The 26,170-nt window shown below is 33.3% G+C and overlaps 1 protein-coding gene and 1 pseudogene across 5 annotated transcripts; both read right to left on the reverse strand.

The window, feature by feature from the left end:
• Positions 1–548: 548 nt before the first annotated feature.
• On the reverse strand, positions 549–1,585 carry LOC147389374 (uncharacterized; annotated as a pseudogene). The gene is made up of 2 exons (XR_015171029.1): positions 1,361–1,585; positions 549–1,048 (listed from the first exon to the last, which is right to left on the reverse strand). The product of XR_015171029.1 is annotated as an uncharacterized LOC147389374 (transcript).
• A 12,970-nt stretch (positions 1,586–14,555) lies between these two features.
• On the reverse strand, positions 14,556–20,318 carry LOC147389375 (Plastid-lipid associated protein PAP / fibrillin family protein). 4 transcript variants are annotated; one of them, XR_015170838.1, is made up of 5 exons: positions 19,763–20,317; positions 19,610–19,675; positions 15,971–16,084; positions 15,079–15,130; positions 14,556–14,771 (listed from the first exon to the last, which is right to left on the reverse strand). XR_015170838.1 is itself a non-coding variant. In XM_086419243.1 (4 exons), exons 1-4 carry the CDS (start codon positions 20,278–20,280, stop codon positions 14,766–14,768), a joined length of 642 nt encoding a protein of 213 aa, XP_086275369.1. In that variant the 5' UTR covers positions 20,281–20,318; the 3' UTR covers positions 14,556–14,765. The 4 variants fall into 4 exon arrangements, 3 of the variants coding, with proteins under 3 accessions (XP_086275369.1, XP_086275367.1, XP_086275368.1); XM_086419243.1 differs by lacking the exon at positions 15,971–16,084 and having other exon boundaries at positions 19,763–20,318; XM_086419241.1 differs by lacking the exon at positions 15,079–15,130.
• Positions 20,319–26,170: the final 5,852 nt, after the last annotated feature.

Genomic DNA, 26,170 nt, shown 5'->3' on the forward strand with positions numbered 1-26,170 from the left:
TTATTAGAAAATTTAAGTTCCCAAGAAGCTAGTTATTTATATTCATTTTTCAAACAAAAATAAAAAAATCTATATATATATTAGTAAGAGACAGAGTTAATAGTATGGTTCATAAATACAGTCAATGAATCTGAAAGAAAGCATAGCAGCTTTAGGTACTTTGAAGCCCTTGAGCAAGTGACACCTAAAAGGGCATTCATTTCTTTTCATAGTCTTAATATAGCAATGAGGGTGCAAGTACCTCAAGAACCCTAATGTGATATTAAAAACCCTAATCTACCAAACAAATTAGTTTAATGAAGAACCCATAGATCTTCTAATAGTTTGCATACATTTACTAATGGTTTTTTCTTAAACAAAATTATACTATATATAGTAATTAGGGGTATGAATACAGATATGATTGGCGAAATACGCTAAGCCGATCAAAGAACCAAGAATATTATTTTTTTAACTACTATTGCAAAGAATGGTCATAAAAACCAAAGAAAAATTATCACTAGTAGCTTTATCAGTTAATCTGTTGAGGGTAGATTAAATAATGTTGATTGAGATTATATCATCTAATGAAGAAAAGAAATAAACCCAAGTCCCTAAGTTCGATAAGGAAAAATTATTTCTTTGATCTTTGCACCTATACTAAAAGCCATGACCCAAATACAACTCTTGATAACTTAAAACTATATTGAAAAGGTTCTTGATTGCACACACATCACACACATCACACACACACACACACACACACACACACACACACACACACAAGTTCAAGACACTCTCTTCTTACTTCTCTAACTGATCAACACATTACATCCTTGAGGAATTTGTACCTTCGATTGGCATGCCTTGGCGAAGGCGTACCGCTCGCGTTCTTCCCCTTTTCGATGCTGTCATCTCTATCATTTTGTTTGATCTTCTCTCCTGTATCTTTTCGGATCGACTTCTTCGAAGAATCTCCATGTTTTGAACTTCTCTCTTCACTAGGCACCAATCACAAGATCCAGCCATTGTTGATGATTCTGATTCTACATAGAAATTACTGCAATACCTGTGTATACGAAAAGAAATAATTATTATTTAAACCACTAATAAGAGATCACATGGGAATTATAATATACCCATTAAGGATAACAGTCATGATCATGATCATAAAGATGAGTGTTGTTGGAGTGATAAGTAGTCTAGCTTGATCTATATGATCATGATGGTATTATGATATCTTATCATGATGGATGTCTATCAATGATGACAATGATATATTTGATGAAATTCTATGATGGATCTCTATCAATCATTTTGATATCTATGATGATGATGGTTTTCTATGAAGATGATGATGATGGTGATGATGAAGGCATACGAATGTTGAAAGCGGTTGCAACATTTGGTGCAACGAAAGAGCTTGTCAGGGAAACCGATGTCACCACACATACAGCAAACTGTGTGTAGGTCCACCATTGATGAAGCTTGAATTATGGAAGAGAAGAGAACCCAAAGAGAAGAAGAAGAAGAGTGAATGTAAGGCGAAGGTTGAGTCGGTAGATATTTATATATAATTATATAGAAGTAGACTACAGGTTGCTTGCAGTCGTTTTCAGTTAGGAGAGAGAGAGAGAGAGAACCTATATAAGACCTTAAATCTATTGGGCTTTTTAATTTGACCTCCTTAAACAATAACATATATTTAGTCATCATTCTTTCCTTCTTTGTTTTTTAATAAATTGAATTGCCTTCTTGAACCAGTGACCTGGTCTTAGTCGATGAAGGAGTAGCTTGCACACCTGGAAATTGGGTAGCTATGCCACGACTACTTATTAAGAGACACGTGGCAGTCGTTTATGAGCTCATGACCCTTGAATGTTTGACCGTACATGCAACATAAAAAAAATAAAAAAATAAAAACCATTTTTTTTTCTAGTATGCATCCACCTCTAGAGGTCAAACATTATACATTAATGCTGAAATATATTATGATTAATGATAATTTGATGTTCTTTTTTCATACACCCCTCGTATGTTTCTTGACCTGAAAATTACATAATCATAAATTATTTTCTTGTATATCTGAAGTAAGCAATGGATCTATGATTCTGTAATGGGGGCATCTGAAAAAGAGAACGTCAAATTATCACAACTCATATATTATAGTTTCTCTTATATATCTGAAAATTTAGCATAGATGTAAACTCTTTCACTTTGCGATCTGCCATAAGATATGTCATAAAAATAAGCAAATTCTCTTTTACATTATGAATAACAATTCTATTGTCAATCATTATGGGTATAATAATATCTCTATGATTAAGTTATACAATTATTTCTTTTATCACCTTCATATTGAATTTCTCAAATTTTCTAATAAATGATTGACTATAAAATTATTTCTTTTAGTGAACATGTTAGTATTTTTTATTTTGTAAAGGTGAAGAAATATATTTTATTTAGAGATACAAAGAGAAAAATCTATGATTTCTCAACACTGTCACATCATCATAATGTTGAACGCAACATCCAAGGAAGTCAATTCAGCATTTTCCTTTTCAATATTTTTTTGTAACAAAGAATCAAACTATTATTATATATATTTTATTTTTCTTTTGAAAAAGAAAAATTTTGAATTGACATCGATCGAGACTGCACTCAACACTATGACGATGTGGCAGTGTATAAATAATCATAAATTTTTGTCTTGTATCACAAGGAAATAATCTACGGTTCCTGTTCTTTGTCACATCAATGCAATGCTGTGCACAGTGTCCCAATGAAGTCAATCTAGAATCACTCTTTGAAAAAAATTTTGAATTGACTAAAAAAAACACTCATTGAGGTGGTAATGTGCATACAACCATTGATTTTTTTTTTTCTTGTATCTCGAGAAAAAAATTATATGATTATGTGCATACTACCACATCAATGAGCGTTTTTTACTATCTTTTTTAATTAGTTTAGAACAACTCTTTTCTTTTATTAACCACAAGATAACACCTAGGGTTTGTGACTTAATGTGCCAAGTGGCATATAAAAGGATAGAGGGAAAAGTTGCAAAAACACTCTCAAAGTTAGTAGGAAAATGCTAAATTGACATTGTTGGAGATTGGGACTATGCTGCTGTGGTATTGCTCAGAGAATCATTGATTTTCTTTACATCTATGATTTTTATGTATTTTACCACGTCAGCGCAGTGTTGAATGCAGTGTGCAACAAAGTCAGTGTAGCACGACTCAAGTTAGTAATATGGGAGATTTTCATTCACTGAGTAAGGGTCAAAGAGCAAAGGTGTCATTTGTTTAAAGCGTATACATCATTTAAAATATACCTAATTATCAAGGGAGGTAGATCTAATAAACTAAAACATTCTAGGCGAGAAAGAAGACAGCTGTGTCCCTGCCCTACGCTGACCCGTTCTTTTTTCCATTTTTATCCTTACCGCCACAGTAGGTTACCCTCACTAAGGTCCAGAGTCCAGACCCTTTTTGTCGTTATATGAAAGGGAAATTAAATTGGATCACAGGCGATTGGCACCATAAAATCATTTCCTGCACATACGGATTTTTTCTCACACGTGGCTGATTGACCTTTATACCCTTCTCCACGTGGGAATCTCCTCAGTCACTTGGGTAAAACCGAACCAGAACCTATTCGTTTTCTTCCTTTGCCATTTCTATTCTTAGAAATTTTAGAATCAACCCCCTTAAAAAAAGGATATTTAATAAGGCCCTTTGTTCTTTGAAAATTAGTAAGATACCTTTTATAATTAATTAAGGCAGATTTACCAAAACATGCACAACTTTTCGTTTATTTACCAAAACGGTACACTATTCAAAATATTTCCGAAAACGGTAATTTTACCGTTTTCGGAATTAATTTTTTTTACCAAAACAGTAAAAACAGTAAAATGTATTTTTTGTTTACCGAAAATACCCTTTTTTATTTTTTGACTTAAATTACAAAAATAAAATTGATTTTGGTAAAAAAAAATTGTAAATACATATGATTGTTGGATTATCAAAGAGAGTGAATCTTTTAAGTTGGATTTTCATTTTTTTAAGATTAAAATTATAAATACATATGTAAAACAAAAAAAGGGTATTTTTGGTAAAAAAAAAACATTTTACTGTTTTTACCGTTTTGGTAAAAAAAATTAATTCCGAAAACGGTAAAATTACCGTTTTCGGAAATATTTTGAATAGTGTACCGTTTTGGTAAATAATTTCAAAAACTCTACCGTTTTGGTAAATTATTCATTAATTTACTCATTGACTTGGTCAAAGAAAGATGTTAAGGGATCCTACGAACTCCAACAACCTATTTCAACGTTAAATGGGAATCATGAGAGATTTTTCTGTTTAATGTATTCAAATTTACAATATAATTAATCAGATCTTTGAATATTATTTTGATATTAGTAAAGATACTACGATACTCAAATTAAATTTACATGCAATATTATATTAAAATCTTATAACAAGTATCTTGAAGATTCTACCCATCCCTCTATCTTATAACACAACTATCTCGTAACACTCTCTCCACTATTGAGAGAGAAACTCATGGTATGAAAAACAAACGTCACAATCATAGTATGATATATATACACATATATATATATCAAAAAAGAAGATTTTTTTTTTTTTTGTCAGATTCACGTTTTTAAAAATGAACGGTCATTGAACTCTCAATTTTCAAGGGTGGGATTTTACCATATCATTGATGTGGTACTCTTTCAACCATCCAAACATTGCGATAAAATATCCACTTTCAAGAGTAGCATTCCCTTTATTTTTAGGAAGTTTTTCAATCTATTTCTTTCTTAAACAATTGCATTCATAATGCCTTCCTTGTTAAGGTGATCGTGATCATCATCTTTGAGGCTCTCATTGTCATTTTTTGTGTCATCGTGATGCTCTTAATCAACATTCTATATCTAGGTCTAGTTTAAGGTTAGGGCTCATTGCTCTGTCACATGCATCGAGATTTGAACGTTGATCCTAAAAAATACATATGAAAAATTGGATTTCGTATTGAAAATACCCTCAAAAGAATTTTTTTTAACAAAAACATCTCCAAATGCTTATTCTCAAAGTGTATTTATTGCACTTTAACGTGTGTCCTTAGGGCACACCTTAACAAGACCCTCTTATAATACATAATCCATGACCGACAAGAGCATAATCAGATTTATAATAATTATGATAACTCCTTAAGGGTTTAATTCCAAATACACATACAAAAAAAAGTGTTGTTTTGGAAAGTTGGCCATTTGTTGGAGAAATGGAGACAAACGCACAAGGTATGGCGGTAAGTCCAATAAAGCACCGTCCATTCTGCAGATCGAGATCAAACTTTATTAGATGGGCGGTCCAGATTGTCCATTGTCCACATGTTACACCACAATCTCAAGAACCAAAGCCTGGTGGTGTGGCACTCTAGAGTACTTTTTCGAAATTTAAATTAATGACTGTACCTTTAGAATATATCCTCGTGCTTCCCATCCCTCCTCTCTATCTAATCCACGAATCCATCTGGTGCCCATTGATTTGTACCTTCCTATCAATGTGCGATACACCAATATCACAGCGGATCATACAACTAACTACAATTCTTGGATTTTCAGATCCACACCATAGGACCCCATTAGAGCCAATAAATTATAAAGTAGGGGTGCAACTTTGGTCTGGTTCAAATCAAGAATCGATCAAATTGGTTAGCTTTTGGCTGATTTGATTTGAAATAAATTGTGATTCGATTCTAGAATAAGGAAATGAACAATTAATCAATTCGATTCGATTCTTGATTCTAAGCTTGTATAGAACTAGACCAAACTAAGAACAGATATCGCGAAATATTTTAGAAGTTAGAATATAAATTAATAATTTCTTTTATGAATAGATTAATGACTTATTATATGTAATTTATTTGTTTATCTTCCTTAAAATATGTTGTTTTCAATCAAACTTACTGAATATTGACAATCGATAGAATTGAATCCAACCAACCTTAGTTTGGTTAGGTTCTGGTTCTTATTTAATGGAATGACATCCAAACCAGAAAATCAAACCAAGTTGTACTCCTACTACAAATACATATAGATTATAGACTACAATAATATATAATCAGGTTTTTAAAACTCGGTTCACTTGTCCGAGTGGACCGAGTCATCTCATGTCGCAAGCCAAATTGTTTAAATCGATATAAATCTTTAAAAAATATTAGAAGGTGGCTATTAGTCCTAGATATTCAGTCACAAAATCTTTCTTTTCATAAATAAATATAAAAAATAAAAATAAAAATATTTTGGATTAAAAAAAAAAAGATATTCAATTGACTCGGCCAAGTTTTGGTAAACTCAGTCGATATATTCTCAAAATATGGAATGAATCGATGTGATGGACAATTCACATTGGCCAATATCTCGCTTGGTAGCCTCTGAGACCGGAATGATTTCCCAAGTCATCTTGGTCTCGGATGAGCTTTTAAACCATGTTTATAATGTAGATAGGAGTTTATAGAAAAATTAAAATGCCAAAAATTATGTACTAAGTTTAAGGGTGATGCCATAATCTTTGAAGGACACTGACCAATCCATGTTTGCCCCCACCTGTCCATAGTCCTATACATCCAAAATCAACTTGATTGATATGACTTCTAATTGTTTGGTTAGCATTCTTTATTAAGAGCTTCATACCTTAAGTGTCTTGGCTCATGGCCTAAGTAACCAGAATGATGGAATGATGATCGAGCAGTTATGGATGCAATCATGCAAGAACATGAATAAGAATGCATGAACATCATGTTCGAAAATATCTTAGGGTGTCAAGCACTTTTGGAGAGTTATGTAAATTAGCTCTACGAGCCCTACATTCGCTTTTTCTTTCTTCGCACATTAATAGAATCATTTTTACTCTATTTCACATTCACAAAGTCTTTTTTTTTTTTTTTTTAAATTAATTAATTTATTTATTTTATGAGTAAACTAGACTAGAACTTCCAACTTAAAAGAGAGGCCTGGATTTGCACTCTATCTATTTAGCCTCAAGATTTAATTTTTCTTATATAAGTATAAATATGACCAATTATTCATTTTCTCTTAAAATACTTTTAAGGTATGTTTGATTGCATGAAAAGTGACTTTTTTTAGAATTTGAAATCCATGAAAAAATAATTGTGAAAAATAGGTAGGGTTGGAAAATCAAATTCCATTATTTGATTTTACTTGGATAAAATCAAGAAAAAAATATGAGAAAAAATAAGAAGAGAGGATGACGAGGAAGAGGGAGCAGGGAGGATGCGGCAGTGACGACGACGATGATGGTGACGGTGGAGGTAAGTGAGGAAAAAGAAGGGAGAACGTGATGGTGATGGTGGCAGCAGTGGAGGTAAGTAAGGAAGAAGATGATGAGGAAAATGGGGGGAAAACGTGGTGGTGGTAGTGGCGATGGCGGAGGAGGTGAGGGATGGAGAATAAGGAGAAGAAGAAAGAGAGAGAGAGAGAGAGAAGGTGGCCAGAGACGGTGATGATAGAGACGAAAATGGCGACAACGACGGTGATGACAAGGTTAGTGTAATGGTGGTGGTGGTGGTAGTGGCGATGGCGGAGGAAGTGAGGGATGGAGAATAAGGAGAAGAAGAAAGAGAGAGAGAGAGAGAGAAGGTGGCCAGAGACGGTGATGATAGAGACGAAAACTGCGACGACGACAGTGATGACGATGACGACGAGGTTAGTGTAATGGTGGTGGTGTTGGTAGGAAAGAAGAAGATATGAGTGGGGAAGAATTGGGGATGAAAAATATGGGTGGATTTTACTTTCCCACCCATATGGGTGGGAAAGTGAAATCCTGTTTTAGTGGACTTTTTGATTAGGGTGAAAAATGAATTTTCATTTCCATGTGCAATCAAACACTTGAAAAATGTCATTTTCCATGGAAATTGATTTTTCATACTATTTTCCATGTGCAATCAAACATACCCTTAGTGTTGCATACATCACCGTGTAATTTGAAAGATCCCTCATTAAGATATTCAATGTTCACAGAAATTATTTTTCTAAACAAAACCAACTTACTAATTTTGAGCAAAAATTAAAACCTTTCTTTCTCATCGAGGATCCCAAGACTGAGTACTAGCTACCAAATATCCAAAAGATGATTTTCAACCTAAGGACTTTTTTATGTGAACTTTATAGTAATTGTTGTTTTACCCATGGTCAAAGAAGACAATGACATTCTTGTTAACAGTTTCATGTTCACCTTTTCCATCTTTATCGTAAGAGGTAATTACATTTTCTCCATTGATCACGAAGTTATTCTCAAAAATCATTGTAGAGGAGTTTTATTTTTTTATCACATTGGCTTGAGCGAGTCCTCAATTTTGTTATTTTTAATATTCTAGAAAATGTGCCTAGGTTTTTCTACACTTGTATTGCCCTCAGTCCAAAAACAAGATCAGTTGACATGTCCATTGAGTATAATCTTTGTTGTTGACTCTCCCCTACGAAAGAAATGATGGTGTGTTTTGATTGCACATGGAAAATAGGGTGAAAATTAATTTTCATAAAAAATGATATTTTTCATGTGTTTAATTGCATTTTTTCATGAAAAATCATTTTTCACCCACATCCAAAGGTCTAACAAAAACTAAATTTCAATTTCCCACCTATATGGATCAAAAAGTGAAATCCATCTTTATTTTTCATCCCTAAATTAATCTCTAACTTATCTTATTTTTTTCCACCACGATCACACTCAACCTCACTATCATTGTAGTCACCGTCACCAATCATCTCTCTTTGTCTCTCACCTCCGTCACCACGTCCTTTCCTCTTCTTCCTTCCTTACATCCGTCATCGCAGCCACCACGTCCACCTCTTTTCCTCCTTATTCTTCCTCTTTGTCTTCTTCTTCTCCTTTTTTTTTTATTATTTTTTTTTTTTCAAAGGTAACATCAAACAATAAATTCAAATTTTCCGTCCTAATCATTTTTTCATGGGTTTTGATTTTTCATGCAATCAAACACACGTTGAGAGATATATAATCACTTAAAAACTCTTACAAAGTTTGAAATCTTTCACCTAAGACATCATTGATTATTATTTCAAAATCCTAGAGTTTAAAGAGTTTTCTTCTTCATTATCTTGAACTATAAAAATCGGCCCACAACAAATTTCTTGTAGTCAACATGTTTAATTTTTTCATTATTTTCTAACATGTACCATGGATTTGATGCAATCCAACACTTGAGTATCAACATCATATAGTGAATTTTCTAAGCAATTCGAATTTTATTTTTAAATGTTCCCATCAAACAAATTAAAATTTTTTGATGTTATGTTCTTTAGATTGTTGTTTCTCTGGTGCAATGAAATTTGGCTTAATTCTTCTAAAAATATTACTCTTTTAATGTTACCAAATTAAATCAACAATACCCACAAGACTAAACTTTCCTCAAATTAGGATCACATATCCAACATAATTTCGACCTTAATCAGAATCATATCCTCTGCAGTTTAATCCAAAATACTATATGAATTAGGTGACCACTCACTTATTTTTCCTCTAAACTTGAAACAAGAGATATATCTAACGAGACAAATTCTCTAACTTCTCCACTAAAAGAAAAACTAAATTTTGAATTTTTTTTTTTTTTTTAACATAAATTTTCATAACAATCAAGACAGCCCAACTTCTTATTTATTCCATTTAACCAATCAAGAAGCATTCACACCTTTCTTGGGTTACACCATCATTCCAAAGATGGGCCAAAAGGTTAATTGAAAGGAACGTGACACTTGATTTTTTTTGTGGTACATGGACATTCAATGACACGGGTCATGAGAACCTTTAGGTCAAAATGTGTATTAATGACACCCTATCTTGTATTTAACATATATGGCAATATGTGAGCCCCAAAATAATATGTCAAGTACATAGACTTTTACAATAATACAAATATTATTGGGTGGATTCTAAAACAGTTGAGTACTTTACAAAATTTATTGAATCAACTGTTTTTTTTTATATATTTTAATATTTATTAAAATGATTGTGCAACTTAATTGGAACCATTAAATTTTATTAGTTCTGATTCTAGTCCTGATGATCAAATTAAAGAAACAAAAATTGAAATATGTGTCAAAAAAATATCTTCTTAAATAATTTCTGTGGAAGATATTTTTTGTTGGATACCAAGGATTTTCTAAGTTTATCCCTTGAGTTAACAATTTAATAAGATTGATGTACTGACAACTTAATGAATCTACTCCTATGAACCCACGTTCAACTCAAGGGGATAAACTTAAATTCATTAAATTGTCAGTACATCAATCTTACTTCATTAAATCGCTTTTGCAAAATAAAATAATTACGAAATTGGATGTATAACTGTTCTTGTAAATATTATAATAATAAAAAATGACTATTTCAATGATTTTGACAAAATACATGATTATTTTAATAATTTCTTCAATATTAAAGCTCATAGATTGCAAATGACTTAGGCCATCTTTCCTTTGATGGCTTTTGCTCCTTTGAGAAGACTTCAAAGTTTGACCATTCATTCAAAACTCTTGATGAATCTTCTTGACCTTGACTCAAGATTAGAAATAGGGGTGGCAATGGGTTGGGGTGGGTCCTATTGAGGTAAGGGTATTAAGAAAATTTATCAAATCCAAACCCAATCCATTTAGTAATCGTGTCAAAAACTTAAATTCAAACTCAAACCCAACCCATTTATAAATAAGTATACCTGACTCAATTCATATATAACCTATATAATAAAATTACAATCTTTATTGAAAAAAATAAGTTTCATTTCCATCACCAAAAAACAAAAACAAAAAAATACCATTACTAAAAATAATGTCACACAATCATATATTAAGTTCAATGGTGAAAAATAACTTTCTTTTGAAAAAAAAATTTCAAAGTTCATAGAATTTTGTCCTTTACAATTGTGGCATCAGATCATGTTTTTGAATGTAATAAGCTGACGTGGTTAGAAAACTTTCCTTACTTAGCAAGGAAAATGTTTTTTAATATTATTATTATTATTATTATTGTTATTGGTTAAATAAAGTATATTTCATTATCACATGAGACATACTAGCCTTACTAAGTAAGATCTTCAATCTTCTTGAGGGTCATTTTGCCCATGTTAGGAATCAAACACTACATACATCTAGATTTTAATGAAAAAAATTAGAGTTTAACCATTTATTATTTTAAAAATATCTTAAAACACATTTTATATTTTATAGAATTTGAAAAAAAAATGGTATTATAAAAATTTTCTAACCATTTATTACTTTAAAATATTTTAAAACACCTTTTATATTTTATAGAATTTGAAAAAAAAATTGATATTATAAAAAATTTCTAGAAAATTCTAGAAAAAAATGAATAATTTAAAAAATTATTAAATAATTATTGATATATTTAAAATTATACATTAATAACATAATAACTAAACGTGTCAAAACGGATTAAGCAGGTTGACGCCCAAAACCCAGACTTGACCCATTTAATAATCATGTTGCACGGGTTAACACTATTAAGACCCAAGCCCACTAACTTCATGTTGTTTTCGAGTCTTGTTCGCAGGTTGTGTTGAGATTGCGACCCTAGTTAGAAACAAGGATTCCTAAACTAATGACTCGGGGTGGATTTGTCCAATCAAAAGCTTCAATGCAAGTAGGCAACCTAATATGTCCTTGCACTTATAATAAAAATAAGGGAAAATTACTTAAAGGACGTTGACAGAAGGACTTTTTTTCTAAATAATTCCTAAGATTTGAGTGGTCTCTTGATAATCCATTCAGTAAACTATTATTTTCTTAATAGTCCCTAGCATGGTCACCAAGCAGGTTTCAAAAATAATTCAGCAAGAGAAAATGTAAAATAAAAATAAAAAATCAAGAAAAATCAGGAAAATTTTGAAATTGTGTTTGAACAATATAATTTTTTTCACTAAGGGGTGGTATCATGTATATGATAATATCCTATTCTAAACTATAAGAATAAATCATGAAGGAAAAAAAATTTAGGACTCTATTCTGATATCTGAGTTTGGTGTTCAAATTTTAGTTTAAAAAAATGTTATATTTATTAAAACATTACCCTTTAATTTTGTATTAAATTATTGAAACATCCTTTTGGATTAATTTTTTTTTTTTAAATAATCATGTAATGTTAAATTAACTATGAAAAAATCCTCTAAGAATTGGATGATTAAATCGCATTTTAATCGAACTTTTAAATCGCAAAATTCGTTTAAAACGTAATTTTTTCAAAACTTCACAATTTAATCAACAACCTATAAAACCATGATTATACACTAATTTTGAAAAAGTCTACGACTTTGGTGACTATGATCCTTAGACATCATCTCCCACATTTCTCACAATTGAATGTCCTAACCATTTGAACTCATCGTTTTTATCCAAAAAAAAATGAGATTTTTGACATTTCAATTGAGTTTTGGAGACTCCATTTTGTCAAAAAGGATTTAAGAAGGAAGAATAAATCATCTTCAAGTGTTTTTTCAAAACGTTCGGAAGATTTATGTAAAAAAAACTATGGGTTTTTTACTTTTTTTTCTTAGTTTTTGGATGAAAATCGATCAAGAATGATTCTTTTTGTTTGAAATCATCTAAACAAGTTGTTATCTGTCTTTAGTTGATCTTTCCATGTATTTTAGTTGAAAAAACTCAAAAATTGAAAATGGGTGGATTTTACTAGTGTTGAACTCAAATAAAAAGGAGTGAACTCAAACAATAAAAAGTGGTGACTTCAAAACTCTTAGCTTACACCCCATCTTACAAATAAGTCATGCTGGAGTAACATTAAAATCTACATTTCTGAAGTGGATGTGTGTTAAAACCATAGATGTTTTCATTGAGATACATCCCACCATGTATATTTTAATGTTACTTCAGCATTATCTTATAAATAAAGGTTATTTCTTATTGAGTCGTGTTGGAGTGAACTCAAGATTGAAACTCAAATCGCACTTCTAGACATGAAATCTCAAGAAAAGCATCTATGGGTCCCATATACTTTCGCATCAGGGCGTACGATGTGAGGTTCAATCTTGAGGTCACTTCAGCATTATTTTAAAACAATACATCGCTTTTGGATTATTGGAAAGGCAATTGAGATAAAATATAGGGTGAATGGCCCACCAACCTCATCGCTTACTCGTCGTAAATAAAAAATAGATGACAAAAGTTTGATCAATGACATAAAAAACGTAATTTATATTTGAGTTTTGCTCCTATTTGATACAATTATCACATGATTGTAAGATTAGTTCATTAAAATGTGATATTAAAATAACATGAAAGTAATGAAATGACGTTCGACACTCTATCAAATGAACAGTTAAGATGAAAAGGATGCACCTAGGGATCCTCGAGTAGACGGATCTTTAGAAAACCTGAGTTGATTTCTTAAAAACCAATAGTGATCTCTAGATGCTTCTTATGATGTCAGGTGTACGTTTGATTGAGAGCCTCAAGGAAGGGTAGGGTTAGAAAAAATAGATGATATTGTTACAAATATATTTATTTCCTTGTCATGGTATCATTATCAAATCAGGTCATCCATGTGCCCAATTTGTTGAGTTCCACGCATTGTTTTAATAAAAGACATGGTTTCACACGACTTGCTGATCATAAATCAGGGATAGGAACAGGATTCCCTTTATCAATCTCAATGGACGACGGATTACCAGCTACAAACGAGTCCCTTTCGTACTCGGCCCTGGGCCGCGATCTTTTGTAAACCCCATCTCTTGACACTCGACTGGAGAGCAGCTGGAACTAGAAACACAATTACTGTAAAGCAATTGGTTCAAACCTGCAAAGAGTTGTACTCTATCCCCTGAACCGTTCAATAATCTATCCTTGTTATACATAATCGTACTTGGAGTGCGAATAACTTTTTATGAAATAGGTGATATATACACCTTCATTCTCAAGTGGAGTAAGGACTAGTCCCAAGGCACGTGCAACACCCACACATCACACGAAACAGGTAAGTGAAGGTACACCCTCATGGGTGGCCCCTGAGGAATTAATGCTCATATTAGGTATCGTACTCATGACTCACGGGCATTAATTGCTTATCAGTCATGACCCACAGGCATTAACTGCTTATCGGTCCGAAATTGCCATTTAGTCAACCCCTCGGGGCTGTAAATTGTTCGATTTACAATATCTGTTTTCTCATTGTTCCAAAATTGGTGTTCTAAATTATTTTTTCTGGATAGAGAAAGTAATTTATGGCGACTTAACTCCATCTGTTTTTGAAGAAAATAGCACTCTTCTTTCATGAAAATGCTGTGCGGTCAATCAAACGAATGTGACCAAAATTTAAAAACAAAGAATTAACATTTTCCCCATCTTATTTCATGAAAAATCCTGTGCGAACAAGTGATGAAGTAATCCTCGTAAGGCTAAAATTATTGAGACGAAGTAATCATATTCTTTAATTGTAAAGCTGGAACTATGGAGCATTGCTAGAAAACTTGGATGATGGAGGGGGTGTAGGAAGAATGTAGTGTGCACAGTCGAGCAAGAAACTCATTTTTATTGGCTTAGTAAAGAACAGATGATGTCACTGGTGTGATAATATCTACAACAAAAAGAATGAGGGCACAATACCATGTTATTGCATCTTCATTCTTTCCAACTATAAGGGGCACGATCTACAACTAAATAATCTCCTCGGATGTCCTTAGCAACTCGAATCTCACTGTCTAGGTATATGCATTCAAACCTGCAGATGCAGGACAAGTTTCAATGATTTCAGTTAAGAAGCAAAGAAGCTTAAGAAACTAATATTAGAAAACAAAGGTTTAAAAACTGGTACTTCAAGCAGATGTTAAACCGCATTGAGGGTAAATGTGTACACATGTAGAAGCCCACACACAAAGGAAAATCGAAGACTATAATTCTGCTTAACTATCAAAAAATGGAGGATTTGTTGAGACAATAATCCTGTTACTGTGGCACATGGCTTATTGGCATAGAAAAAATTGAGATAGTTTGATAGTTTATTTATGATGAAGCTGCTAAAGGACTACCATTTTTTCGACCAGTGCAGTTAAGGCAAAAGGCGCAAGATGAGGTGCACACCTGAGTGAAGCAAGGCACAATAAAATTATAATATAATTAAAATAAAAAAAAATAGTTAAGGATAGATTTTAGATATTTCTCAATTATAACACGTATAAATATGAACTTTATAAATAAGGTAAAATATTCATTCAGTATACTTCAAAAAGAAGAAGGGTTGGCAATAACAGAGAAATTAGAGAGGAAGAACGAGATAAAGAGAAGTATAAGTAGGCCAACAACATGTGTCGTTATTGTTGCACCACAACAACAATTAGGGCTGTTGGTGGGTGGGTCCGGTCCAGGCTTGGTTGAGCCCTAAAGAAGCGGGTTGTACCTTAGACCAGCCCTATATCCCTAGTGGGCCTAAGTCGACTATGCCCTAACCCAACCTAATGGGCTCGGGACAAATAAAAATGGAAAAAAAATGAAAATTAAACCTTTTTTATTGGTAAAAAATGTACCTTTCAACTTTTTTTGTTTTTTGGTATGTAAAGACTATACAAATAAAATCTATTTATTTTATTCCATTTTAAGTGAGGCGTGCGCCTTGCACCTTGACTGAGATGCAGTCAAGGCATGTGCCTTGGTACTCTTCACTTACACTGCCCCGCCTCACATTTATTAAGGCACCTTTGGCCCACCCCACCTTGAAGCGCACCAAGGTGCTAGCCTTGACTATACTGTTTTTTAATCCAACGAGAATTGAGCAGCTCAACAAAAGTGTGGATAGAGTAGGATGTGAAGTCTTATAAGAAACTAGCAGCAGATGTTCAACCATCTCAAACGTTTTATTGGAGTTGAAATAGGTGTGAACTTGTGAAATCATCCAAAACATGAAATCAATGAAGGGTAGATTACCAATTCCCTGCTTTTCACTCCTTCCAACTATAAGGTGCACGATCAACAACCAAATAGTCGTTGCGAATATCCTTTACAACTCGAATCTCATCATCAAGGTAAACGGATTCAAACCTACAGAAATGAGATACATTTCACTGACCTTGATATATTTTGTTGCAGGAGAAATGAGAAATTATTATTAAGAGACAAGAGGTTAATAGAGTTACAAAGGATAAGACCCTGGCCTGACATCTACGTTGCAACGACATACTGTAACAACCAGGGATGTGACTACTTGCGCAAAGCCATAATATAACCTTTCTTGCTTTTGTTTTGTTCTCTCAGAATTTCTGAATATATTTTTCACATTTTATTTAAATGCCATCAAATGAAGTAGCCTCTGCCTTGCAGTGTCTTGTTCCAAAGAGGAAGAAAAATTCCCATAAACACCCAATCTAAATAAAATGAATAGCGGTTTGATTACTTCAAAAGGTTAATTGTTGATCACCACGTTATTTATTTTTCCCACTCCCATGAACATAATCAGGGGCTGAGCCAGGATTTTGTCCATGTGGGGGTAACCAAGAGTAGAATTTTTTTTGTGGGGGCGACTAAGAGTGAAAAAAAATAATTGTGGGGGCAACTGGGAGTGAATTTATTTTTGTGGGGGCAATAGTGGCAGATTTTTTTATCCTCTACTAAAATCTGTCACAATAGCTCACTAAACCATAGACTTTGAAAATTCTTGTGGGGGCACTAGCCCCCAATGTAAATCCGCCCCTGAACATAATGAATTGAGTGCCATTGGTAGAAATTTCAAAAAATAAACTAGAGCAGGACACAAAAGGCACCAACAAGATATAGAAAAAAAGAAAAGTTCATAGAGGAAAATGTGTTGGGCTCAACATAATTCAGATTATCCAAAAAATATTAAGTGATCAAAGTCAAATGAGGAACTTTCAAAAATATCATATATTTTGAAGGAAATCATAAAGCAAGCAACCTCATTACAGGAGGAAAGAAGATGTTGGAAAAACGGGGCAAGTTCAAGGATCGATTGAGAAGTTTAAATGAAGATATCTATGGTCCTATTTCAGTTCCGACAGATCCAGTTCAATAGTCCCCGTTTGGTAAAAGAAACAAATATTTATAGTAAGGGCCTAAGGCGTATAGTAATACTTTTTTACATGAAACTAGTTCCCCAGATAGGCATGACATAAGCGAGAAGTAGAATCTGAAGTCTCAATAACGGCAACAATTTCTTAGAAAAATAATTACATATATGACATAACTCGTCTCGGCTGCAACTACTAACATCAAACATCTAGACACAAGAAATCTGATATGACAGAGGAAAAACGTTGAAATGCGAAACAGTATTTTTAGAAGTGTGTGAGGCCTACGCTTCCAGGCATGCCTCAAGATGAGGCCTGTTAAAAACGCCCTAAGGCATAAGGTTGAAATATAAAAGTAGCTAAGGCTTTCGCTTCAGACCAAGAAGCACCCAAAAGGCATACGACTTTCGGCCAAGATATACACCTCACATAAACTTTTCTATTTTATTCTTTTTAAATAATACATTTCTTCCTCTCTTCTTCTTCTTATCACTTTTTTACTTCTTTACTCTCTTTTTTTGGCTAACTACGCAAGATTTTATAAATTTCATATTTACTTTTATTTCTTTGTTGTTGCTCGCATACAAAATAATAGAAACACTTCAAAATGAAATCAAATATACACTATAATAATGGGGAAAGTATTAAAAAAAACAAATTAAATAATTATTTATAAAAAAAGTACTATTTTTTTGTAAAATTACAAAAAACAAAAAAAAAACCCCAAAATCGGCACTTCAAGTGGTGCTACTTTTTTTTTTTTTTAAATCAGCACTTGAAGTGCCGCAATCTTGAAGCTCTTCAACGCATAAACCTTACTTTATGAATCAGACTACTATGACTAACTTGATAAGATTGCAAATCTAACTAAGGGTCGTGGGCCCACATGTATTATTAAATTAGCAATCCACAACATAAACTTCTAGATTTCATGGACAAACTTAGATTCGAAAGAAAAAATTCAAAACTAAAATTATATGGTGGAAATTAACTAATTTTTTTATAAAAAACTTGCTTTAAAGCTCTTAGAATTTGGTGTTTTATAATCATGTGCATCAGATCATGTTTTTGGATGCCAAGTGTTTTTGGAGTGGATTCTAAGCACATCAATTGGTGGCATCCAAAAATATGATCTGCTGCACATCAATTTGTGGCATCCCAAAACATGATCTAATGCACAAGATTATAAAGGGAAAAATTCTAAGAGCTTTAACAAGAATTTAAAAAAAAAAAAAAGGTTAATTTCCACCGTTGAATTTTAGTTTTTAATTTGAGAGTTCAATAGCCATCCATTTTCAATATCTACGATCAAACTCAAAAAGATTTATTTTTTGAATTTTTTTTTTTTTCAAATCTGAATTTGTCCATGAAATCTAGAAATCTATGCTGTTGGATTGCTAATTTAATAATACCTATGGGCCCAACGACCCTTAATAAGATTTGCAATCTTATCAAGTAAATCATAGAAGTCAGATTCATAAAGTAAGGTTTGTGTGTTGAAGAGCTTCAAGATTGAGGCACTTCAAGTGCCAAATTTAAACATTAAAAAAAAAAGTAGCATCACTTGAAGTGCCGATTTTGGTTCTTTTTTGTAATTTTACAAAAAATAGTACTTTTTGGTTTTTTTTTTTTTTAATTCCCCCCTATAATAAAACAGGAAAATTGACACCCCCCCCCCCCCCCCCCCCGCCCCCGAAATGTGTATCTCCACACAAAGAGGGGTACGGATTAAATTTCGAACCATCTTGAGGGCAGCTTTCAACTATTGTCTTTTCTCTTCTTTTCCAAGAATACCCCTCAAATTGTATTGCTTTGCCTCTTTTACCCCTTTCCAAAAATATCCTTTCAACTTTATACATTGTCTTTCCTCTTTTCACCATTTTTCCAATAATAACCTTCAACTTTATTGTCTTTCCTCTTCTCCTCTCCCCCTTTTCTATAATGTCCTTCCAATTTATTTTCTTTCCTCTTCTACCCTCTTAACCCCAAAGAGGATGATCGTGTCAGTAGGCACGGGCAAGCTCTAGCAGTAATATATGCAAAGAAAATCATTGAGTTGAGTTGATTATCAATAATTTTTTTGTAGTATTTATTATTATACATAAGAAGTTATTGAAAAATAATACTTAGCTGTATATTTGCAATAACTATATAATAGTTATTTACAATTAAAAAAAAAATTACTTATTGTTAAAACTTGGAATTCAATTGTGTGGATTTGAATTTGGAAATAGGTGGTTGGCTGTCATATAGTTTTTTTTTTTTTGGTTTTTTAATATTATTTATTTAAAAATACAATGGATGGGAGAGGCTTAGGCGTCGAGACCCTACCTGGCCAAGCGCCTTTGCCTCACACCTTAACATCGGAAAACATTGATGCGTAATGCTATCCCCAATTCATCTTAGACTTATATCAAATAGATCCAAAGACCTTATCAAAATTTCTCAAATTTACTTAAAATGTGCTAGAAATTTCATCTTTGGATTAACCATGTACCTTCATTAATGCAATTTAAAACCAGGAAATGAGAACTTTACTTACCACCCCTGTCCAAAAGGCGGCAATGGAAACTCCCAATTCTTCCCGCGTAGAACTGCACTAGTAAATCTACAAAAGAGAACTAATAAAATTCAGGGAAAACTCGTACAAGAAAAAATTGAAGAAACAATTCTATCTAAAAAAACCCAAAATTACCTGAAATTCACTCTCTGAGGGGAAACAACTTCAATATTCGATCGAACAAAGAAAACACCTGATGGAGGAAACGTAATGACATTGTTGAGAACACTTCTCTCAACATCTATGACCTGTAACACGTCTCCAGTCTGGGTTCCGAAGAGGTTAGCATTCTTTATGATGAAAAGTTGTTCCTTTTCTGTAGTCCAAAGCATCCTCCATGTAGCCGATAGCGAAGAACCAGTTGTGATCGAATCCTTGCCTAGAACTTCCATGGCTTCGATCGCTTTGATGATCTTCGATCGTTTTGAAGGGTTTCCTTCCGTTTTAATCCCTCTTTCTTCGTCTGAAATGAGTCCAAGAAGATCATTTTTGGCTAATAGAGCTTCATTTGTGGTCGTTGAGCAGGAAATGATGGATTTCTGCTGACATTGATGAGTTCTCGAACGATTTGGATTTCTAGCGTTAGAGCTTTGGAGCTTGAAAGATGTGGAGAGTGTCGAGGAAGAGAATTGCAGAATCGATGTCGTCGCCATGTTGTGAGCTTTCGATCCATGGCTGTGGAGTTTGTCAGATTTTTGAGTATGCGATAATATGTGGATGGTGTCAAGTTGACTCTAGTCTTGACCAGTTGACCTTGCATCGTTTGAAGTGAGGGTACTTTAGTCTTTATGTTCACCTTGGTGATGGAGATATGCCTCCCTATATTTTGGTGAGTTTTTTAGATACCCCTGTATTTTCAAACTGATTGCCTGCCCCTTGACCTTTGTCTACTTGAAAGATTAACTAAAATGACTTAAATACCCTCATCTTCAACCTCTGGATTTTAGATCTTCTTCAACCTTCGAACCTTGAGAATAAACGATGATTTTTGGGAAGTAGAATGTGATGGATTTTAGGGTGGAAAAAATTATGTGTTTTCTACAAGAGGTTAAATGGGTTAAAAATAGTTTATCTTGGAGGTTGAAAACTATGAACTACCCAAGTCTCCGCCCTGGCCAACCAGGTGAGGGCAAGGTTTGGGATTGAAAATTTTGATTAGTTATTTTTCTTTTCACTCCACTTGTGAGGTCATATGGATTATTGAGTTGTATTTTAAATCGTTAATAATCATTAAAAATAAATGTCATATTGTTCGAACATTATTATTTATGTAGAATAATCATTCTACGATAATAATTAATTCATTGTTCAAAAAGAAAAAAATAATAATAAATAACATTAATTCAATAGTCCATATTGATTTAAAATGTCTACATACCCCCTAAACCTCAGCATTCTCTAATGGATTAATGCAAATTACCTCATTACTCACATCTTCAACATGAAATCAAAATCCCCTTGGTTTCTCTTCCCAGTCTTCCACCTCTCGAACAAATTTTTCTACCATAGTGTTAAACCTAAAGATCAAAACATTATTTTTGAAGTAGAAAATGATAAGAGTTTTTTATTATAAAAAATTGGGATTTTTTGCAAGGAATTAAGATGAGGTTCAACACGATGGATTGAAGATGGGATTAAATAAATTAAAATTAGTTTATAGAGGTTGAAGAGCTTGAAGATGAAGTGTTTTATGAAAGAAAAATTCAGGATTTTTTGATAGTGATTGAAAATGAGGGTATTTAGGTTAATTTTTTATAGTCTACGAAAGAAGAAGAAAGTCGAAGGGGCATGTCCTCACTTAAGGCGTATTTCAAATATTTTTTTAAATATTGAAGCGGGTCTAAATCACCCAAAAATTTGAAGGCGGCAACATGGTTGAAAGGAGCATGTCTTCGGTTTGAACACACAGGATGTCTCAACTATTCACAAAATGTAGAGATGTGTTTATATTAGAAGTGCAACTTGGTTTGGTTTGGGGCCAAATTGGAACTGAACTGCTACAAGAAAGTTCCACTAAATAAAAACCATAACCGAACGAAAATGGCAATTGAATCAAATCAAACTAAGGTCGATTTGGTTTGATTCGGTTCTATAGGTTGTCAATTCTCAAAAAAGAATGATTTGACGCAATACATTAATTTGTAGAGAACTTCTATTTCCATGCCAACTTTTGCTAATGTCACCCCTAGGATTTATGCTAATTTTTTGGTGATTTACATATGATCGGTGTGGCTTTAGCAAAATTTGATGCAGCAATAGAATCTCTTTAATTTTAATGAGAAAAATAAATAAACAATAAACATGAAATTTGGCATAATAAGCCATTCATATATCCATAATAAAAATTATTAATTTCTTCATAAAAATAAAAAAAGTCATTAATCTATATCCTAACTCCTAAAATAATTTGACAAATTAATGTATAAGCCTTTATTATACAAGTGTTTGGTTCTCTATTTAATTAACCTAGGATCGAACAACAACTTGTCCCAAATCGAACCAAACCAGCCCAAAGCTATCATTTTGCTCTGGATTGGTTTGATTCAGTTCTTGATTAGAATCAAATCAAATTGCACCCCTAGTCCAAGTCATCAAAAAAAATATATATATACGAGAGGTTGAAGATTGGGAATGAGAAAAGAGGTATGTCCTCATATCGAAAAATACAATGATATGTAAAATATTCACCAAGTGGTGTTTAAATCACCCAAAAAAATGAGGAGGAGCAAAAAATTGAGGGAAAGGCACGAGCAAGGACAAAATAAAAAAGGAAAGAGGGGGGGGAGGGGGAGGGGGGGGGGGGGTGATTGTAAAAAGATAGAAGGCATATCTCTTGTTTCAAAAGACAGGGGTTTCTCTGAATAATTACTAAAACTATAGAGGTGCCAAAAAATTTAGGGCAGCTCCGTCCCTAACCCATTTTATAGGGCTTAGAAATTAGTACTATCAAATTAATAAAGAATAATGATAACTTGACTCAAAAAGTGTACTCAAAATTCACTCGCTAATGTGGCATGTGCATAGAACCATGGATATTTTACTTGTGTATCCTGAGGAAAAAAATTTATGATTTTGTGCACATGCCACATCAGCAAGCGAATTTTGAGTGGTTTTTTTGAGTTCGGCTGTGATGACTCGTTAATAAATAGTCATTGCTAAGGTGCATACACGAGTAAAGACAAATTCTACAGACACATTGATTATTTCAATGCAAAGATGTTATTTGACAAAAACTATTGAATTTAGGATGCTCTCATTGATAGTCCAGTTAATTAATTTTTTTTTTTTTTCACATTCATCCAAATGTAACATAATTTTGTAATAATACGAAGATTTAACCATTCTTCCCTATCGATGAGGGGCTTATTAATACATAGTCATTTGGTAAATATTTGAGACATCCCTTGCATTTCAAATTAATTGCATGATTCCTCCACCATAGTCTTATGTGATGCATTATAAAAATACAAACAAAAACATTTGGAATACCCTCATCTTCGAACAACTACCAAATGCTCTTATTTTCCTAAAAAATCCGTGGTTTTCATCTTTGGGTTTAGGTGACAAGGTCACCATTCAATTTAGGGGTAGAGCCAAGATTTTGCCTATGTGGAGGCAGCTAAGAGTAGAAAAAAAATTGTCGGGGCAACTTGGAGTAAAAAAAATATATTGTGGGAGGAACTAAGATTAGAAAAAAAAAAAATTATGGGGGCAATGGTGGTAGATTTTTTATCAGCCATTAATATTTGTCACAATAGCTCAGTAATATATAGATTTTTATGATTTTTGTAGGGGCATTGTAAATTTGCCCTTGATTCAATTAGTCATTTGATAGTTGATATTTTTTCTAAAAAAAAACAAATTAGATGACTTTCTCAAGATGGAATATGAAAATCGAGATTTTTTTTTTTTTTTTTTTTTTAAGGAAAGAAAATGACGGTCCATGGATGATCCCCATTCAGCTCCTAGGTTTATGGATCAGATATGAGAGGAAGTTAGAATTGTGAAAAGTCGATAGAGATGACTTGGATAAGTTAATTCGGATCCCATCTCTTAAAGGAGAATTTTCAACCAAATCAACATATCAAGGCCTTGTACCTCAGGGGATAGATAAACAGTGAGCTCAAATTATGTGAAACAACCAGAGTAACCAAAGGCATTGTTGCATAACTTGGCAAGTTATGAGTATAGGCATTAAAACTCATACTAGGCTTATGCAAAGAGATATCACAAACCAATCAATTTGCCACTTTTGTAGAGTGGCAGAAGAGAACGATGACCACCTTTCATGAGATGTGGGTTTGCCAAGGAGCTTCGGGGGTAGAATTCTCCATAAATGAACTATAGAAAATTGGTTGAAGATTGGAACTGAGAACTTCAATGGGTATGCAACAAATTCAGAAGTAGATTGTCTATTGTCAATGTAGACACCCCAATTTAAACGGGCCCCATTCGAGAGGGCCCAAAAATATCAGATTTTCAATAAATTTAGTCGACGGGCTTAAAAGGTCCAATTTATCAAAATGCGACGCTTTAATATAACCAAAGGCTCCTAAGATCCCCCTAAGGGACTAGTGGACCCATAAAAAAGGACTTGACCTACCCCCACCTTCACCGTTCCGCTCTCGAAATTAAAAACACTCGATTTTTAATAAAATTTACCAACAGCCCTAAAAAACTCGATTTGCCAACACGTGGCATTCTAATCAATCAAATGATTTAAAAAAACCTCAAAAAATAAATAAAATTAAAAAACAATACTTGGGATACCCACCACTTCCAATAACCTTCATCGCTCCGCTCCCGAATAAAAAATACCCTAAGCTCACCTAAGGCCCATAAACCTTCAACCCTCCTAAATCAATCTTTCATTACCTCTCCCCTAATTTAAGTTTTACCCACTTTTACTTAAACCCCAAAACTTACGCACCATCAAAAATCCTATCCAAAATGATCCAAAACAATTCTTAAAACCTAAAATCATTTCTAAAATCTAAGCCCAACACTAATAAGTCCAAACTCATATTCAACTCATAACCTGAACCTACAAACCATCACCCACATCAAACCAATCATCACTTTTTCATCGAAAATAACACATGTCATCACCCTATCTCACCTCCCTCATCAAACTACCAATTTCCATTACCTTTATCTAAAAAATTAACTATCTCATTATTTTTTCTCTAAAAAAATCACATCAACCCACACATCCCCTTAACCTATCATCATCACTCCCTACTAACCAACCATCACCTTCTCCTAATCTATCACTATCATTGTCTACAAACTAAACCTATACCCCTCCTCTCAAATCAAATACTCATTCTCTCCTATCAATTCATCTAAACATTTAATCTCCACACATCTTGCCGCATGTCACCATCTCCTTCACCCTCTCAACCACCCTTCTACACCCTCCATTCTCTTAAACCAAACACCATTCCATCACAACCACCATCTTAAACACCTATCATCCCACCTCACCAAACATTCCACTTAAATGGGTTGGGTAGGATCCAAACCATTTGGGTAAAAAAATCATCCATTTACCTTCATTACACAACTACCCTCATCCTAACTCTAAATTTCATACCCACCTTCAAAACTCATGACATTCTCTACTCTCCCAACATTTCACCCTATTATATCTCTAAAGTATCTTTAAACCCCTATAAATACCCCCTCATCTCCTTTAAAAAAATCCCAAGTCTCATAAGAAAAATCACTCTTTCTCACTATTATACTCATCCCTTTAATTTCAACTCTCAACTCACCTCAACTCTTAACCCTCAATACTCAACTCTCAATTTTCTCTCAACGCTCAACTCTTTCAAGCAAGTCAAGGAAATTCAAAGGAGACTCATATTTTGAATAAAGCCAATGAAGGCCAAGAAGAACAATGTGGGTTTTGGACAAAAATCACCCATCTCTCTCCCCTCCAACTTTTCCTTTTCTTTTTATACCCCCTTCTTTACATTTTTGCATACACACTACAATGTTTTGAGTCATCGAAGGCCCCTTTTTTAATAAGGGTTCCTTTAATTGATTGAACCAACATCAAAGTTCATCAAATTTGAGGACACACATCCGATATCTTCGATATCTTTTTATTTTCAAAAATGGACCGAATCCGAGGTTACCACCAACGGTGGATAGAGCAGGGTGTCTAATATCTTCCCTATTCCATAAAATGGATTCCCTTACCTTAAATCAAAAGATGAACCAAATGAGTCATATTCATATGAGAGTCACTAAAATATCGAAAATGACGTATTTTTCAAAAAATGCAATCTGGGTGATCATTCATACCCTTTTCCAAAATGAATGGTGGCGACTCCAAAATCCCCCCCTAAAGTGGTTGATATATTCAAAAATGAATAAATCACGTGTCTACAGTCAACATTAAAGAATCCATCTTCTATGCTTACCTATACAATATTCAGAGAGAGAGAGAGAGATGTAGAAGAATCTTCCAAAGCGCCTTCTAAAACCTATTGAAGATGATATCAAAGTCAGGTTTGACAGCCAAGGTTTATTGGA

The sequence above is a fragment of the Akebia trifoliata genome, chromosome 12 (assembly GCF_017979445.1).
Source record: "Akebia trifoliata isolate Shusen 1 chromosome 12, ASM1797944v1, whole genome shotgun sequence".
Lineage (NCBI taxonomy): Eukaryota > Viridiplantae > Streptophyta > Magnoliopsida > Ranunculales > Lardizabalaceae > Akebia > Akebia trifoliata.

Coding starts and splice junctions, on each gene's coding strand:
- LOC147389375 (XM_086419242.1), bottom strand. CDS start 20,280: ATGGCGACGACATCGATTCTGCAATTCTCTTCCTCGACACTCTCCACA. Junction 19,676..19,762: donor CCTCAGAGAGTGAATTTCAG/GTAATTTTGGGT, acceptor TCTCTTTTGTAG/ATTTACTAGTGCAGTTCTAC. Junction 14,772..19,609: donor CCGCCTTTTGGACAGGGGTG/GTAAGTAAAGTT, acceptor CTGCATCTGCAG/GTTTGAATGCATATACCTAG.